Source organism: Amblyomma americanum, chromosome 3 (genome assembly GCF_052857255.1).
Source record: "Amblyomma americanum isolate KBUSLIRL-KWMA chromosome 3, ASM5285725v1, whole genome shotgun sequence".
Lineage (NCBI taxonomy): Eukaryota > Metazoa > Arthropoda > Arachnida > Ixodida > Ixodidae > Amblyomma > Amblyomma americanum.
In genome coordinates, this window is record NC_135499.1 from 197,882,941 (window position 1) to 197,899,385 (window position 16,445).

The window sequence follows — 16,445 nt, forward strand, 5'->3', positions numbered from 1 at the left end:
TATTATTCCTACGCAATATCTACATAAGTATTGCATAGGAATTGCAAGCAGACAGCAAGTTAGTGAAGGCATGCAGGCATCAAACGGTCCTCGCAGGCTGCTCCAACTGAGGGTCTCGCTCCCTCAATCGCGGGCCACAAATCGTGCACGCCTCCTGCAGCATTGTGCTGCGGCGTCTAGATATGTGTTTTTTTACTGTGCGCGTCGAGACGTGCACATGCTACATTCGCGCCAAAAATCCGTAATACGTCAGGAGTGACATCACGCTCACGGTGCGCTTTCGAAACACGATCGAAAACATGCGCCGCCTGCCGGCCGCGTTTGTTTTTTCTCTCCAGGGGAGACGTGCGACATTTACTTGAATCTATGGTGAGTAATAATATCTCGCTCTTATTTCTTGCCAGTAGGCTTTAAAACAACAATGGTGACGGAGAACAAGTACCTAGTGCTGTCAGAAACGTGCTGATATTCCCATCAACGCAGCCAGTTCAGCCGTGGTGCCAGCGCGAATGCGGGGTTTGCTAGGCCTTTTCGAGGCGCCGTTGGCTTTCTGCGTTTTGACGCCATGGCCGATTAGGGCGCCACAGCTCTGCCATATATTCGCTGCCGTACACCCGAAAACTGTAAAAATTATTTTTCTGGTTCGAACCGGGCTAATTCGGCAAGCAAACATGTCTATCGCGCGTATTTAGCGCAGGGCAGGAACATGCCGCCAGCGAGTAAAGGCAACTTAATGCTGTCGCATCGTTTCGATGCGTGTCGCAGGCGAGATCTGGCCAGTTTGGCATTGTTCATGCTGCTGTTACGTTGGCGCGGTGGTGTGATTGCAGTGTACTTATCGGGATCATTTTCGTGCGCTCAGTAGCAATCCGATCTTTGACGGAAGCTGCTGATACTGGCGGTCGTCGCATGCGGGTGGCCTTGTTGTGGTGCATGTTCGGATGGAACGTTCAGTAGAGATCACGAATGGAATCGCGGTTTGGAAGTGCTGAGCTAGCGGTGCTGTGCACGTCATGAGAACTCTTAATAAAAGTGTTTTGCCGCTGTGTTTACCGGGAGTGATTTAGACTTTGGAGGCGTGCTGCGCGCCCCGCCTCCGCCGTGGTGTTCCGAGGCGGCGCATGTTATCGTATCGTCTCTTGCAATATTCCCGAGCCGCCCACTTTTTGGTCATATTTCTCTCTCGGCATGGTGCTACCTTCGCCTCGAATTGGCGGCTCGGTTGTCACCTTTTGAGATGTTCGAAGCGGGAGGTAGGAAATGGGCAGTTGCGCAAGCCTTTGAGCACAATTTCACCATGCTTTCCGGTGCATTCTGCTAAAGTTCCGACTGTGAAGTTTTTAACATGCACCTTTGACTTTTTAAAAGTCGGCGGTAGGGCAGAAAACAGTAGAATTACTTGAATTAGCGCTCACGCGCAGTCTCGCTTTTTCCTCGGTGGTTGCCGACGTGCTGAAGTTAAGTTGCAGAACTAAAAACAGTTACTTCAGTTTGTTCCTGACATGAACCGGTATTTGTTGAATTTTATATGCCAAAAAAGAATACGCCAGCTTTGTATAACCCTTAGACTTTTGGCTGCATTACTGAGTAGGTGAAATGTTCATTTGAGGTTGTTTTTGTGTATGCTACGACTTGCATGTATTGAAACATGCAGTAGTGTTAGACTGCGTTATAGTAGGCAATTAAAAAAAGTATGGAGCAGTGTTTACATGTGGACCGCACATACTTGGAGCACTGGAAAAGAGTTATGAGTGAAACCTGGCTTCAATTAACATTTCATGGTGTGTACAAAGTTTATTCGTGGTGCCAAATGACATAGATGCTATGGCACAGCACAACATTTCTCCATTGAATTATTCATGCATGTCTCCCCGTATTCTCCCATTTTTTTTTTCTAAGTGGGCATGCATAAGTCACATCTAGGAGGAAAGAAATTTGTGACATTCTACATTGGTGCAGGTGAAGGACCCCCATTTGTCAGCTGGGCTGAAGACAATGCTGCAAAACCACTGACGGAAACCGAAACAAGGCAGACTCTGGGACAACTGTCACAAGCATGGGTTAGCAAGCAGCTTTTTGCTCTTACTTGTTATGTTCACTTGGTGTTAAATCCTTTCTTTTTATGTCATAATTTGGGCTCTCATTTGTCTGGAAAGAATTGCTTCCTTGCATTACCAAATCATTTCACTGCTCACTCACTAAAAGAGGAGTGCAAGAACAATTTGTTGTTAAAGAAGTGAATTCATTGGTTCCCAGTTTAAAATTTGCTGTGAACGGAATTACACAGGGGGAAGACGGAAAAAGCCTAACCCCTGGTTACTAAAGCATGTTAAATTGTGCAGTAATGAGTTTAAATATGACTCTTCTTTCATCAACAGCTTTCTATCATATGAAACATCTGTTCACAATTGCTTTGAGACATTTAAAGTCTTGATTAAAGTAATCATATCATCACCTTAGTAGAATTGCAAGTGGGTTTTTAATTCTCAAAGGAGTATAGACACCTCAATTTTAAGTGCATGTTTTTTTTTGTTTGTAATGATGCGTAAGGTATTATTTACATGGATTACCAGCTCATATTCTCCTAGGACCGCTGAATAATTTATAATCGCATTTCTTTCCCGTGCTGTTTCGGTTTCGACAGCCGAATACTGTGACGTCATCATGTACTTACAGGTAATGTGAGACATGAAAAAATTGCAATATAATCGCTGCTTCCAATTCGTTGCCATTTCGGCTCTTGAGAAAGTTTGGCTTCAGCACTGCAGCAAATTAAAACGATGATGCGATTAAATGGACGTTTTTCTCATGCCTCACGTGACACATAAGCACTCTGACATCGCAGCCATCGTTCGGCTGTTGAAACCGAAACAGCATGACAGAAAAAATTTGATTATAAATTATTTAGAAGTCGAAGGCAAATATCAAATGGTGATTCATGTATAGTAGTGTCTTCCACATCATTATAGAGAAGGAAACATGCCACCAAAATTAGGTGTGTATACTCCTTTAACCCACCAGTGCTACTAAACTCTTCAAGCTTTGTTCCTCTTGATGGAAAAACCATGTTCGAATGCTTACACTGGTCTGTGCAGTGAGGAGAATGGATGTCCAGTTTTAAGAGCAAGTTAGGGTGAATGTTTTTCCTTGAACCTGATAAGAAACCTAAAGGACTATTGTTTTGTTTGGGGGGGGCTTAGAATTTCAGAGCTTATCCTCACTGCACATGTTCTTTCAAATGACAGCAACAACAAAAAAAAGCTGAAGCTTTTCTAGTTATTTCACAGCAAAGGAACTTCAAAAAATGGCCCAAGCATCTGTTCGTTAGCTGCTAAAAGAACTTAAAGAAGAAATGGCACAAATATAGACTGCGGAAATGATGTCTTTGTTGTGAACAGAAACTGGTATTAAGACTGCTAGAGAAATTGTTGGTTTTTCGGACCTACTTTTTATGCTTAGCATATGGATGTGGTATTTGCAAACGAATTTATTGCTTTTCTATTGGAGCTAACTATATCAAATCAGTTGTGAGAAAAGTTGTCATGTATATGCTGCTTTGGCTACATGTTTCTTGCTTATTTAAAATACCAGCCCTGTATGGAATTTTCTCTTTGCATTTTGATTGTGTGGATAGTTCGAAACCGTCAAAACGAATAACACAAGGGATTTCGGATTGTACTGTTTATTGTAATTTCTTGTTTTGCTCGTTTAACACAGCGTGCGACAAAGGACACTAATGCAAGGCACATATTTGCACAGCTTCGTGTGACATGGACATGGAATGTCGTATTTACACACTGGTTTTTAATGTACAGTGATGCTGTGCCTCTCTATTTTTTTCTGATATTGGTCTCCTTTTTCTCTCTCTTTCAGACTTTCTAAAGTGCGGTTCCTGCGGCACCATCTTTCATGAGCTTGACACCTTCATCACCCACAAGCAGGCAGGATGTTCTGGGAAACCTGATGGTGCTGAAAGTGCAGAGAAAAAAGGTTTTTTTTTTTAATACATCATGCGTATTTTGGGAGTTCATCCCCGTTATATTGTGTGTGAAAAAAACAACAAAAAAAACACAGTGCATTTCACTGGATGAACGGTGCAATTAAGTCCAAATCATGTCCGCTTCTTAACTGTTTGCTAGCAGTGCACATATAGACAAGGATTGTGCGATTAGCAGTTTGAAATAGCCTTCTATATCAATTCTCAGTAATTTGTGCACATCTCACTTCAGTTTATCCAACTACGTGCAATGTTTTTTTATATCACTAAGCTTATGTCATGCAGCCAAAACTAGCATGCTGCTTGTACCCTGCTCCCTATTTTTCTGTGTGTGTTGAGAGTGTTTAGCACGTAATTAGTCTTGTCATTCTTTTGTGGTGACTGGTCATGATCTACTTTGAGAAACAGTGCTATGATAAATTATCTCAAACTTACAGGGGCCTATATTCTCCAGTTTTGCTGTTCCCAACGGCTCATGTTTTATTATCAGTAAAAAAAAAACGTTGAACCTGAAAAGTTGGTGTCCCTATTCTTTTAAGTTGACTTGTCAGAGAAATACTTTTATGTAAGAACAGTAAAGACAAAAGTGGGCACATGATCAGGTTTTTTTCACAAAATTGACTTTACCAGCAGAAAATGGTGTAAAGTCTGTAAACTAGGCGTTCACTGAGAAATACCAGTCAGTCTTCATAGGAAAGCAATATTCACCAAAAAGGGTTCACCATGTTAAACTGAAAAGGTTTATGGTTTATGGGGGTTTAATTTCCCAAAGCGACTTCTGTAGTGAAGGGCTCCGGAAATTTCGACCACCTTGGATTCTTTAACGTGCACTGACATCGCACAGTACACGGGCCTCTTGAATTTTGCGTCCATCGAAGTTTGACTGCCACGGCCAGGATCGAACCCGCATTATTTAGGTCAGCAGCTGAGCGCCATAACCACTGAACCATTGTGGGGGTATACTAGCGTCGTCGGCATACAAAACGTATTTAGGCTTAGTAGAGAGGTTAATAAGATCATTGATGTAGATGTTAAAAAGAAGTGGACCAAGAATGCTGCCCTGAGGAACACCTTTAACTATTGATTTTAAATCAGAACGGTACGTTTCGATTTGAACGAACTGCTGTTGAAAACTGAGATATGATTTGATAAGCTCAAGAAAATGTCCTCGGATTCCATAAATTTTCAGTTTCTTTAGCATAAAGTGGAGTGATGAATACAATCGAATGCTTTAGAAATGTCGACATAAATGCCTAGTATAAAGTTTTTTTTTTTTTTCAAATTCGGACAAAATCAATTCTTTCTGCTCCAGCAAAGCTAATTCTGTCCATTTGTGCTTCCTAAATCCATATTGAGCCTCTGAAAGAAGTTTGTGTAAATCAAAGAACGAGCAAAGCTGATAATGGATAAGCTTCTCCAAGCCTTTTGAAAATATGGGTAAGACGGAGATGGGCCGGTAATTATTCATATCATTAGGATCACCCTTTTTGAAGAGCATAGATACTTTAGCGATTTGCATTCATTTTGGAAAACTTGCACTCGTTAGGCAAAGGTTAAAAATATGGGTTAAATATGGACATAAGACATCCAACACATATTTCACCGGACGTGTCTGAACTCCTTCAGCGTCGCAACTTGAACTTTTATTTAAAGAGAGAAAAGCTGCTGTAACTTGATCCTGTGTAACAGTGCTTAGAAAAGCAGATCAATTATTTCTAACGGGCACAAAATTGTAAAATGTAAAAATCTTCAAGTATACCTTGATCAGAATAATGAAGTAAATACTCATTAAAGCAATCTGCAAGGGTGCAGCCAGACACTTTACAGTCATTTATTGACAACGTCTCGATTCTAGGTGAAAGTTTCGTACGTTTAAGGGCACAGGGTAAGCCCTATACTTCCCATGAATTTTAGGCCATGTTGAGGTACATGTTTCTCACTAATAACAGTAGCCTAATAATACATATATCATTGTTTGCCAAATTTTGTGCTCTTTTTACTGAACTATAATATTTGAAATGTGTTGAAAATTTGATTTTTAATAAAATTTTTTCCGGTAGTACACAAATCTGGCCTTTCTTTGCGCATTTCAAAATTCATAACAGAATAACTGCTCAGTGAAATTGCTTAATTCTAGTTCAGTAGTTGCCAACACTTATGTAGATGATTGCAAAAAAAAATCAGCCGTCTGTCTTGAAAGGCATTGGAAATAATGGTACCTTTGTAAGAAAAAGCACTGTTTTGAGATAATAGAGCGTAAAGAGAAAAAAAGATGTGAAAAACCAAAAACCATTTTTTATTCGCAGAAACGCCTCCATAGTAATTGGTTTAATAGCCCCCTGCTTCGTAGTCACTGTCGCCGTCATTTTTTCGCTTTTCGGCTTGTCGTTTTGACTGTCGGGCCTCTTTTGTAAGCTGTCGTGTTGCTCGGTCCGCAAAGTACATGCGCTTATGGTCAGCTTCCCTCAGCCACTTGATGGTGTTGCTCCCTGGGTTCAATCCACACGCCTTCAAAACGTTGGCCCGTGCGATGCTACCATCATTAAATGAAAGAACAGCATCCAGTGTTGCCATCCGTAGGGTCTGAAGCCTAACAAACACATTCTTTGGCGCACGTTCCCAAACAACATGGTTGAACGACTCATTTGCATTTTGAGTTCGCCCATGCAGGCACTTCTCTAGGAGCTCAGCCTTCGATAGCTCCCTATAAATGGGTTTGATAGCCTCCAAGACAGATGCAGGCAAACTCTCCTTGTGGAAAAATGGCTTGCCCTCTGACTTCTGTTGAAGGCACACCACGTATCAGGTCCCTTTGGGCAAAGTCCATGGCATGGGTCATCGTCTGTGGCCGATAAGTGGAAGAAGGTTGCCCAAACGGCCTTTCGCATTTCATCCAGGTTTCCTACATTTCTTCTGATGGCCAAACCATAGTACGTCTGGAGCTCGTCTATTACTGCATCAGTCAGTCGGCCTCGGCCCGAGAGGCTCTTTCCATCAGAGAGTTTTCCTGCTTTGTTTCCTTTTTTTAGCCTTCGTAACCTTGTGCCCATCCTTTTTTGCACGTGCCCTATGCACTCAACCTTGGATATTTCAAAGGAATCACCATATAGCATTTGTGCCTTCACAGCCATAAAAGCCTTGCTGTCACCATCCCCAAGGTATTTGACGTATCGAACGCCGTGAAGCTCCTCACTCCTGCCGAAAATTTTCAGTGCTCCTGCGACTTCCATTCCACCGCTGGTGCCTTGGTAGTTGCTTTGGCACACCTCTCTATGAAGGGGGTCACTGTTTGTACCCTTGATGCTGCACTTTGGACAACGTTTAGACAAAACCTCCACATCCAGCACTTTCCCATAGTCTACACTGGTCGCAGAGACTATGCCGTTATTGGAAGTATGGCCTCGCTTCTGCCAGCTTCCATCAAGAGCAACTGCGATGTCTTTATCCCCCTCATTCAGCTGCACAGCTTCGTCAGCTGCCCTTTTCATCGACTCCTGAGCAGCAGCTTCGATGTGACCTAGAAGCTCTTGATTGTATTTCGCAAACTTTGTCGGCGGCTTAGGAAGGTTTAGCATAGCAGAGTATATTTCCTGCAGCCATTCCCTTACCAATGGACCTCAAGGCATACACTAACCTGAGGTTGGCTTCATAGAGGCCAGAAGTAGTTTTCTTCGACGTCTCAAATCGTTGTGTGGCACTACACACTTCACAGTTCAAACTGTAAACGCTTGCAACACCTACCCGTTTTGTCACAATTTCGATGAGCTCAACACTTCCACCGCACTCTCTGCACACACAAATCTGTGTAATTGCGGCACAAATGCCGTCCATGTCCATTAAGGCATATTGGCTGCTGCTCTGTAGCACATCCTCTTCCTGGAAGCACAGAGAAAATCTTGAAAGCTTCGATGTCGAGGAGCTGGCGCGTTCGGCGTTCGGGATCTCATTCGGTCGTGGACATCCTTTTGCTTTTTCACGATGAGCGTAGCGGTTGCCGTGAAATTCACGCCTGACGAAGGCCTTCTTTGCCCTGGGCATCTCAACTTATCAGCAGCAACCAACACCGGCACAATTTACAATACTGATCGAAAGGGATAGCACTTGGACGCAGCTGCATGAAGGTTGCAGAAACGTGGAAAAAACGTGCAAAGCGTCTCAGGATTGTCTTGGCTAAAAAAGAGGAGCTGTACAATAGTTGCCAGACAATTTTTTATATGTAGCTGATTTTAGACAAGTTTTGAAATCAGGTGGTGGACTTTTTGGTTGAAAAAATTGACGTTAATCCTGAAAGGGGGCGTGGCCGCTCACTACTTGGTTTCGGAAAAAGCGTTTTTCAGCCGTAAATATGGCTTTCTGAGGAAAGTGCGATCATGGAACATGTGTAGAAAGAATTGAACTTCTAAAATTCCAAAAGAAAAAAAAAACGATTTTTTTCTAATTTTACCTTACCCTGTGCCCTTAAAAACTGTGTTCAACTTTTTCCATACGGGGTCACTTTTCTTTAGGCAACTCTGGAATTCAGAGTAAATGTATCTAGATCTGCTTATTTTAACCTCTTTGTTTAATTTATTTCGGAACGCCTTAAATTGTTTTAAAGTATCAGGATCTTTTGTTTTAATAAACTGATGGTAAAGCATATTTTTATCGTTGATTTTTCGGCACAGTTCTGGAGTTATCCAAGGCTTGCGGATTTTTTTACCTAACTTAAAAGTTTTTATTGGAAAATGTCGCTTGTAAACCTGCAGGAACTGGTTCATAAAGTTTTCGTAGTCTTCATCGGCATTTTTTATCTCCATTACCCTTGTAAAATCTGACTTCAGTAGTTCAGTCCTGAAGCTGTCTAAATTTGACATAGTAAAAGACTGCAAAAAATAGGTGGTCGGCTTTTGCATCCTTCTAAATTTTGCTTCTTTACCATAACAAATATCGGAAGACGATCGCTAAGACCACATGATATAGATCCCACTGTGATGTATGTATTATCAAAATTTGTCACAAAAAGGTCTAGCAGCGTTTTAGTGTCTTTCGTAATTCAGGTCGGTAATGTGATAGCATTATCGCAACTGTTTGATGTAATAAGCATTTTCATGTTTATTTGTTCGTTAGTGTTTGCTAACATATCTATATTAAAGTCGCCGGCTGATGTGACAGAGTAACTGTTTGCAGAAACAAAACCGAGAAACTGCCCTAAAATAAGAAAAATTTGACACATTTTCATCTGGGGGCCGGTAACAAATAGAAAGCACATGCTTATTTACATGAACTGATAATATTTCAAAATCATCTCATAGTACACAAAAAGAAGAAAGCAGTTCACAGTTTACACTCGGCTTCATCAATAGCATGACTCCACCACCATGACGATTTTTCCGATTTAAGCAGAAGGATTGATAACATGAAAACCGAAAGTTATCCTGATCGTCTTTGCACCAAGTTTCAGTTAACGTGACAGTGTCAAACAAAAAAGAAAAACTAGAGATAAGACAATCCATTTCTGCCTCCTTGTTGCAAAGTGAGCGAACGTTTAAATGAAGGCACTTTAGTGAATTTGACTATCAACTCAAAATGTTTATAAAACCCCAGTGTTGACCTTTAAAGGGACCGTGAGAACAAATCGAAATTAGCCTGTATCGATAAGGTGCTACATTCTGATCACAGAGATTCCACTCTCACCGAAAACAGAGCTGTTTTAAGGTAGAAAAGACCAGTAAACGAATTACAGGGGTCGTCACCACTGGCAGATTTTTCAGGAAAAATGCGTGCATCAAAACCGATATTTTGGGCATGGATCCCAGATGCTAGGCTACACCACCGTTCTCCTCTTCTTTTTTATGAAGGATGTCACGAGTTTGAATCGACTAGTGGGAATATTTTCAAATTCAGTTTTCTCTGCAATAAGATGTCTTTTGGTGTCGAAGAAATCTCAGCATACACAGAGAGAGCCAAAGAATTAATGTTTTTTAAAAACAATGTAAATTGCATGGAGTTGTCCTCGGGGTTCTCTTAAGCTTGAGAGTACGGAATTCTGGCATGTTTTGTGGAACTGTACGTTGCAACATTTTCAAATGCCCGGTTGCTTAATTTTTGGGGAAATGTGGTCTAGGAGTATCTTAAGTCGCCTGCTAACAGCGTTCCTTTTTTTTGCAGTGTTAAAAATATTGACAATTCTTGCGTGCCACGTTTGTTTCACCTATCATCTCAGCACAGGTTTTAGTTAGTCTTACAACCATCATGACATTTATTGAGTAAGCTGTAAACTAACTTGGGCAAATGAAGTCTTGCAGCTGTTGCTTTCTTTAGCCAGATTTTGTGGCGGGTATAAGTGCCTTTGCGTTTTATTTCCTGTGGCTACGATTAATGCAGATACACCTGGTGAACCGGCTGCAGCAAATAGGCAGGACACCAAAACCAAAGAAGCAGTCGCCAAAGAAGAACCTGCGCCTGAGGACGAAGAACAGTCCGTTGCACCCTCCATATCCAAAAACAATGGTATTCAGAAGACGGGTCGGCGAGGATTCCCTGGCTACCTGCATCAAGTGAGAACAGAGCTGTGGTATCAGTTCAGTCCTTGCAGAAAGAGAGTAAGGGTGGGCGTATATTGACAGCAGAGTAATTGCTCTCAATACCCACCTTAGTGCATCCACTTGCCTTTGGAGGGAACCTCTGTGGCTGCCTCAGAAAGAAGTTTGTATATTTATCCTGTATCTAAGGTGCATTTAAATTTAGTCCATTGTGGTTATGTTTAGTCAGGGTGGCAAATAAAGAATGCAGTAAGCACATGATGCTGTGAAATTTATGCTTGTACAGCACACGGGTGTGATCAATTAAATTAAGGGTGCCTCTGGGAGAGCCCTGCATCAAGACCAAGCTGGCCAGTAGAAGCCGATTCCATTTTATTTCATTTCTTCTCATTTCATTGAAGCATGACAGATATTCCTTGTTTACAACTATTTTTTACTGTATTTTTGTTGCATTTAGTGTGCTTAGCCTTAGAAGATTCACAGTAGAAGTTTGAAGAACCCCAGGCCTTAAATCCTCTTCGTCAATTTATTTCATAGTGCTCCATTTTTATCTCACAGTGTTTCCAGATACCTAAAAAAATATATGGTTACAAGTGCAGGCCTCGTGAGGTTTTTCTATGAAATCATGGCAGCACACATTACATTATGCATGCGGCAGTGCTGGTTGCCACCAGAGGCTTTCTGAATGTGGATGCAGTGAAGGAACAAATTGCCCTGCAGCCGTCATGTGCTGCTTACAATTAAATGATGGAATGCCTGTGCTTGCATCATTAGTATATCTTTGCTGCTGCCATTCCCAGCTGTTGCTTTGAAGCCGCAAGCTTATTTATTTTTTGCATTGCCTATTGTTCCAGGAACAGTGGCAGTCAACTGAGTGTGGTGGCTTGTGCAGTCTTTATCACATAGTAAAACGTCAAGTGAGAGAGCAAACGTTGGCTGAAGTTCAACAGTTTATTGATTGAAATAGAGCTCTGAGTCATTATTTACTAACCCGATCTGGTGGAAGCACTTGTTGTGTCTTTGTATGTTTATATGTATGCGCACAGACACAGCTGGCTGTTGCTGTTACTGGTGAGAGCCAGTTATGGGATGGGGTTCTGCTGCAGCTTAAAGGTTAGCCATCATGACTATCGTTGCCTGAAGCCCAGAGAACGTGACCGCCAGAAAGGAGTGCAAAGGCACGCAACTTGTGAGGAGGCTGTGAGGAAAAGAACATATGGTATCGCTCAGGCCTTCGAACTCAGTTGTCCTTCACATTGCATTGGGGGGGTTTGTGAGGAGAGGAAATGCACTGGAGCTGTTGCTGAGAGCCTCCCACCTCTTTTTGTTTTATGTTTAGTGTTGCAAGGAGGAGGAAAGGCTATAAAAGTCGCACAAAGTATGAACTGTGCACTTGGGTGTTGTGAGGGGAAGGAGATTATAAGAAAAGCAAGGGGGCCTGCACTGATATGGCAGTCTTGTCCAGCAGTGCAGAGGCTCTCACTGAACATTACTTTGTCTGACCTATACACACACAGCAAACACATGTTGATAAACATAACATCAAAACACCTGGCCTACTTGTCACCACGGCAAGGAATCCTGATTCTTTTAGTATGTATGCATTTTAGAAGGACACCTTTGTCCAATTATTGTTAGTTAAAATTGGTTGTTTGGTTCTTTGCAGCAATGCCGATGTTTATTCAGCAGTAACGCAGGGAGGAAAACATTGTTCTATTTTTAAATCTACTTTTCTTTTGGCAATAAATGCACCTTGCCTGGGACAAGAATTGGAGCTGTCTGCAGTCTCCCTTTAATGAAGCCTTGTATTTTCACCTTGTTTTCTACTGTTTGTGAGCTGTGGCTGCTTCTGTCTGTGTGCAGCGCTTGCGGCAGCAGAAGAAGCTGCAGATGCAGCGTGCCTGCAAGGTGGCTGCAGCCGAGCGGCGGCAGCAGACCTCCAAGTTGCAGCAGTCACAGCCAGGTGCCCCAACGACAGCAACGTCTGTCGCTTGTGGCCGCTGTGAGGGGTGTAGCCGAACTGAGGACTGTGCCCAATGCGCCAGCTGCACGGTGAGGACTGGGTGCCTTGAGCCACTGCCTTTGTGCGGGCATCTCCAAATGCTTGAGGTTCCAGTATGCCTTTTGGGAGCGTTACGTACAGAAGGCTCGTATTCAGACTTGGGAGTGTCGCATGAATATTGCCCATTGTTATTACTGCACAGGAATGGTTTAGTAATTGAAGTAGAGGATGGATCAATGAGCATTTATCAGAAGAAGTAGGAAACAGTCCCATACACAAATACATTTCTTTGTCAGGAAAAATCAAGGTCAAGCCGCTTCTTTTGTACGGTGATTCTTGCTCAATGCGTAAGGCATCCTGGTCTTTCTAAAATTCACTCATCTTGCTGTGTGTTACTGTCTAGCCCCATGTATAAATATAATTTTATCCTGAGCATTTTGAAGTGCCAACAGGTGCCTCAATAATCATAACCAGCCATGCACTCAGGCTTGTGTCTGGTACTTGCCAGCATTCTAATTTTTGTTCAAGAGAATGTTGTGCAATGTTGCCATGGTAGACATAGGAAAATGCATACAGATGCCATAGAGTCTCATTACAAATTGTTTTTGTGGTTTCCTGTTGTGGTTTCCTCACCTACTTGAAGACATGACAGCTGAAACATTTTGTATTTCACGAAGTTTAGTTAAAAATGAACCAAATTAGCATCTGTCCTAAACCATATATATACCGTATTTACTCGAATGTAACGCGACCACGAATGTAACGCGAGGGGTGACTTTACATGCTGCCCAGTGGGAAAAAATAAAACCACGAATGTAACGCGAGGCTTAAGGACGCAAAACAAAGTACCTTTAATAGGCACCGTGGCCAACAGGTTTATTCATCTTCCTCACGTTAGGAGGCCGAGTTCTTGGAAACGGAGTCCTTTTAGCTATCCAAGTCTCCCGGTAACTTCTGCCGCATCGATGTTGTTCGCCGCAGAGAGAATCCATTTCTATTGATGAACGTTTGGGCCAACCCACGAGATGCTCTGAACTTCCGATCTCCCGAGCAATGTCTAACTTTCCAACGGATCAGCTCGACACTGACCCCCATGAGATGGTTGTGCTGCTCGATAATTCAGTCCGCCACTTTTTTCTGCAGCTCGACGTGATGGCCGTGGCGAGGCCCTCGAAATCCTTTGTGATCGGGCGCACAATTAAAAAGCCCCTGCCGCTGCAGCTGCCATTCGCGAATGGTTGACTCGTTGAGGTCAAGTATTCGAGCTGCCGCAGAATTCCCCGACCTTTTCCGCTAACAGGATCGCTTTTCTCTTAAAACAACCGTCGTACTGTGCACGACGCATTGCCATCGTGCACACTGAATCAGTACACCGCGAGCGACACCACATGAACACGATGCAATGACGAACTGAGCGCGAGGTCGCAACGAACACAAAAAATGACAGAGAACAACACTTTGACTTTGGATGGATGAGGATTTGGCTTCCGTGGTACCCATGTTGCCAGCATAAGGTCGCAAAACTGCGGAAACCGAAACCAAGCTGATTGCTTGAAATGGCTGCACCGCGGCACTGCTTTAGGCCAATCGAAGTGCGGTATTCGATTATAACGCGAGGGTAGACTTCAAGGGGAAAAAATATGGGAGAAAACTCGCGATACATTCAAGTAAATACGGTATATGGCATAATATTCCTCTTGGCCTGCCATTAATGCAAGTTGCCACTTTATCATTGTTGTGCTTTACACTTTTATGCACTGCCACAGGCAGTAAACTACACCTAGTAAGAATGTGCATCGTACATATCTTTTAAATTACACCTTTTTAGAGCATCTCAGTCTTTCCATAAACATGCTATATTTTGTGTCAGAAACTTTGGAACGCTGAAAGTTTTATTTGGGCGGGTTTTATCTGGATGAACAACTTCTCATATCTCCAGGACACTTCTTTTTTTTTAACATCTTTTTGATACACATGTGTGAATGAAATTCTTCTGCAGATGTCACTTGATGAAAGCCATTTTACCCCTTTTTACCCGAAGCCATATACAGTAAAAGCTCATTAATTTGAACTCAGTTAATTTGAACTTACGGTTAATTCGAACTGACGCCCGGGTCCCAGCACAGCCCTGTGTATTTCAATGCGGGAAAACTCCCGATAATTTGAACAAGTCTGCATCCTCTATGGTTAATTCGAACTAGGAGCCACTGGCTGACACCGCTCCTCGTAGATAGAAGTTGACCCATAGCGAGTAAAACACTCACTATATTTACCAAAGATGTAACACAATGGAAAAGAAAAAAAAAAACCCCTTGTGCACAAGGTCACGGAGCCCGCGTTCCGGTGCATGCCGGAGCACTAGCCCGCGCCGCTGATGCTTCGGCACAAGCTATTTCAGGTTTTCGTTGTGCCGCGATCGCTCACGGGGTGTAAACAACGTAGTATGGCGGTTCGGGCAATGCCGGCTTTTGTTGGTGCCGCGAGCGCGAACTACGTGGACAGCAGCATGGAGACGTTTGAGCCCTTGAGTTGCGCCGGCATAATTGAGGCTGCATGCTCCCAGCCGACGTCACAGGGCTCACGTGCGGAGAGAACAGCCGACAGTGATGAGTCCGATGGCGGCAACGAGACTATGCCACCGCCAAGCGCACATGAAGTAGCGTCGGGGCTCGGTGTTGCAGCGTGCCACTCCTCTGTCAATGAGAACTCTGATGTTGTGCAGGAGCTTTGGGCAAGCTGCAGATGATGCTGATAATCTCAGCACAAGAAATGCAAGCAAACGCACTTCACCGATTACATTTAGTTTGGACAACCCTTCCCCGTAAATAAACATGTCTTGAAGCATAAATAGCGTCATATATTCCAGCACTAAAGCTCACTGCTCATGCGTATGCATTCCATTACTTGTTTCTGGTGCATAACTGGCCGATTAGTTGGTTTCATTTGCCACTAGTACCAGATGAATTTAATTCTTAGAATATGCCCGCCACAAATGTGGAGTAGTGCCTAGGTCTCAATAATGTGTCTAGATATGACTGCTTTGCGTTCTGCCTGGGCGGTGGGGCGCTACAACCGCTCATTCAAGCGCCCATTTGATAATTCGAACTTCGCTTAACTCGAACAATTTTGTGGTCCCCTTCGAGTTCAAATTAACGAGCTTTTACTGTATATTCAAGCCCACTTATAACGGTTGCATATGTAACGCTCACTTTTTACGAACTAGTGTAGTGCTACCATCAATATGTGTATTGGGAAATAACAGTTTGTCTTAGATACAACTGTGACCGCACCACTCAGTTAAAGTGAACAACAGAACATTCAGCTTATTTGGTGCAAATGACAAGACAAAGGAAAAGATAAAGATGAACATGGGCGCTCATTATTTGTCTTTGTCTTTTCCTTCGTCCTGTCATTTGCACTAAACGAGGTGAATGTTATACAGTAGCCAAGGGATAATTCGGACTCCAATAATTCGGACTTGTGGGATATTTCGGACCTCGATGAGGCACCGTCAGTCGCCCCATAGAAGCGCATACATATTCGCGATGGATATTTCGGACTTCAAAAGTCCGGAAGTTCGATTTTTCGGACTAATTTCAGTCACCTGCGGGCCAAAATCGGTCATCTTATCGGCTTTTCGACGACGCGAAAGGCGCCATCTTAGATTTAGGCGGATTTACGCTGCAGTTGGTTTGGCTTAACACACTTTCGGTACCTAATTGTTGCCAGTAGAGGTCCCTGCGATCTCTGACTCTTCGAGGTGGCAGCCGGATTGTCATCGCCGTCAACTTGCTTTTGTCGCGGGCAGTTATCGCTTGTCCCATACGTTGAAAATTGGTTTTTGGGGGAAGGAAATTGTGCAGGAGCTATCTCACATCTCGGCGGGAAGGGATAGAGGAGGGACTGAGAGAAGAAAGGAAGAAAA

General features: G+C 43.0%; 1 protein-coding gene across 5 annotated transcripts in view; it reads left to right on the forward strand.

Annotated features, from left to right (window-relative positions):
• The first annotated feature begins 294 nt into the window (after window positions 1-294).
• The window catches only part of LOC144125816 (uncharacterized), a 78,925-nt gene continuing 62,774 nt past the window's right edge, over window positions 295-16,445 (forward strand). The window contains exons 1-5 of one of the 5 annotated variants that reach the window (XM_077659526.1): window positions 295-369; window positions 1,960-2,060; window positions 3,874-3,990; window positions 10,361-10,533; window positions 12,382-12,570. In XM_077659526.1, coding sequence (XP_077515652.1) covers window positions 2,057-2,060; window positions 3,874-3,990; window positions 10,361-10,533; window positions 12,382-12,570 — 483 coding nt within the window. In that variant the 5' untranslated portion in view covers window positions 295-369; window positions 1,960-2,056. Of the gene's footprint in view, window positions 370-543; window positions 624-700; window positions 720-860; window positions 1,000-1,233; window positions 1,254-1,959; window positions 2,061-3,873; window positions 3,991-10,360; window positions 10,534-12,381; window positions 12,571-16,445 lie in introns of those variants that run through there. The other 4 variants (XM_077659527.1, XM_077659530.1, XM_077659529.1 and 1 more) reach the window with 4 other exon arrangements.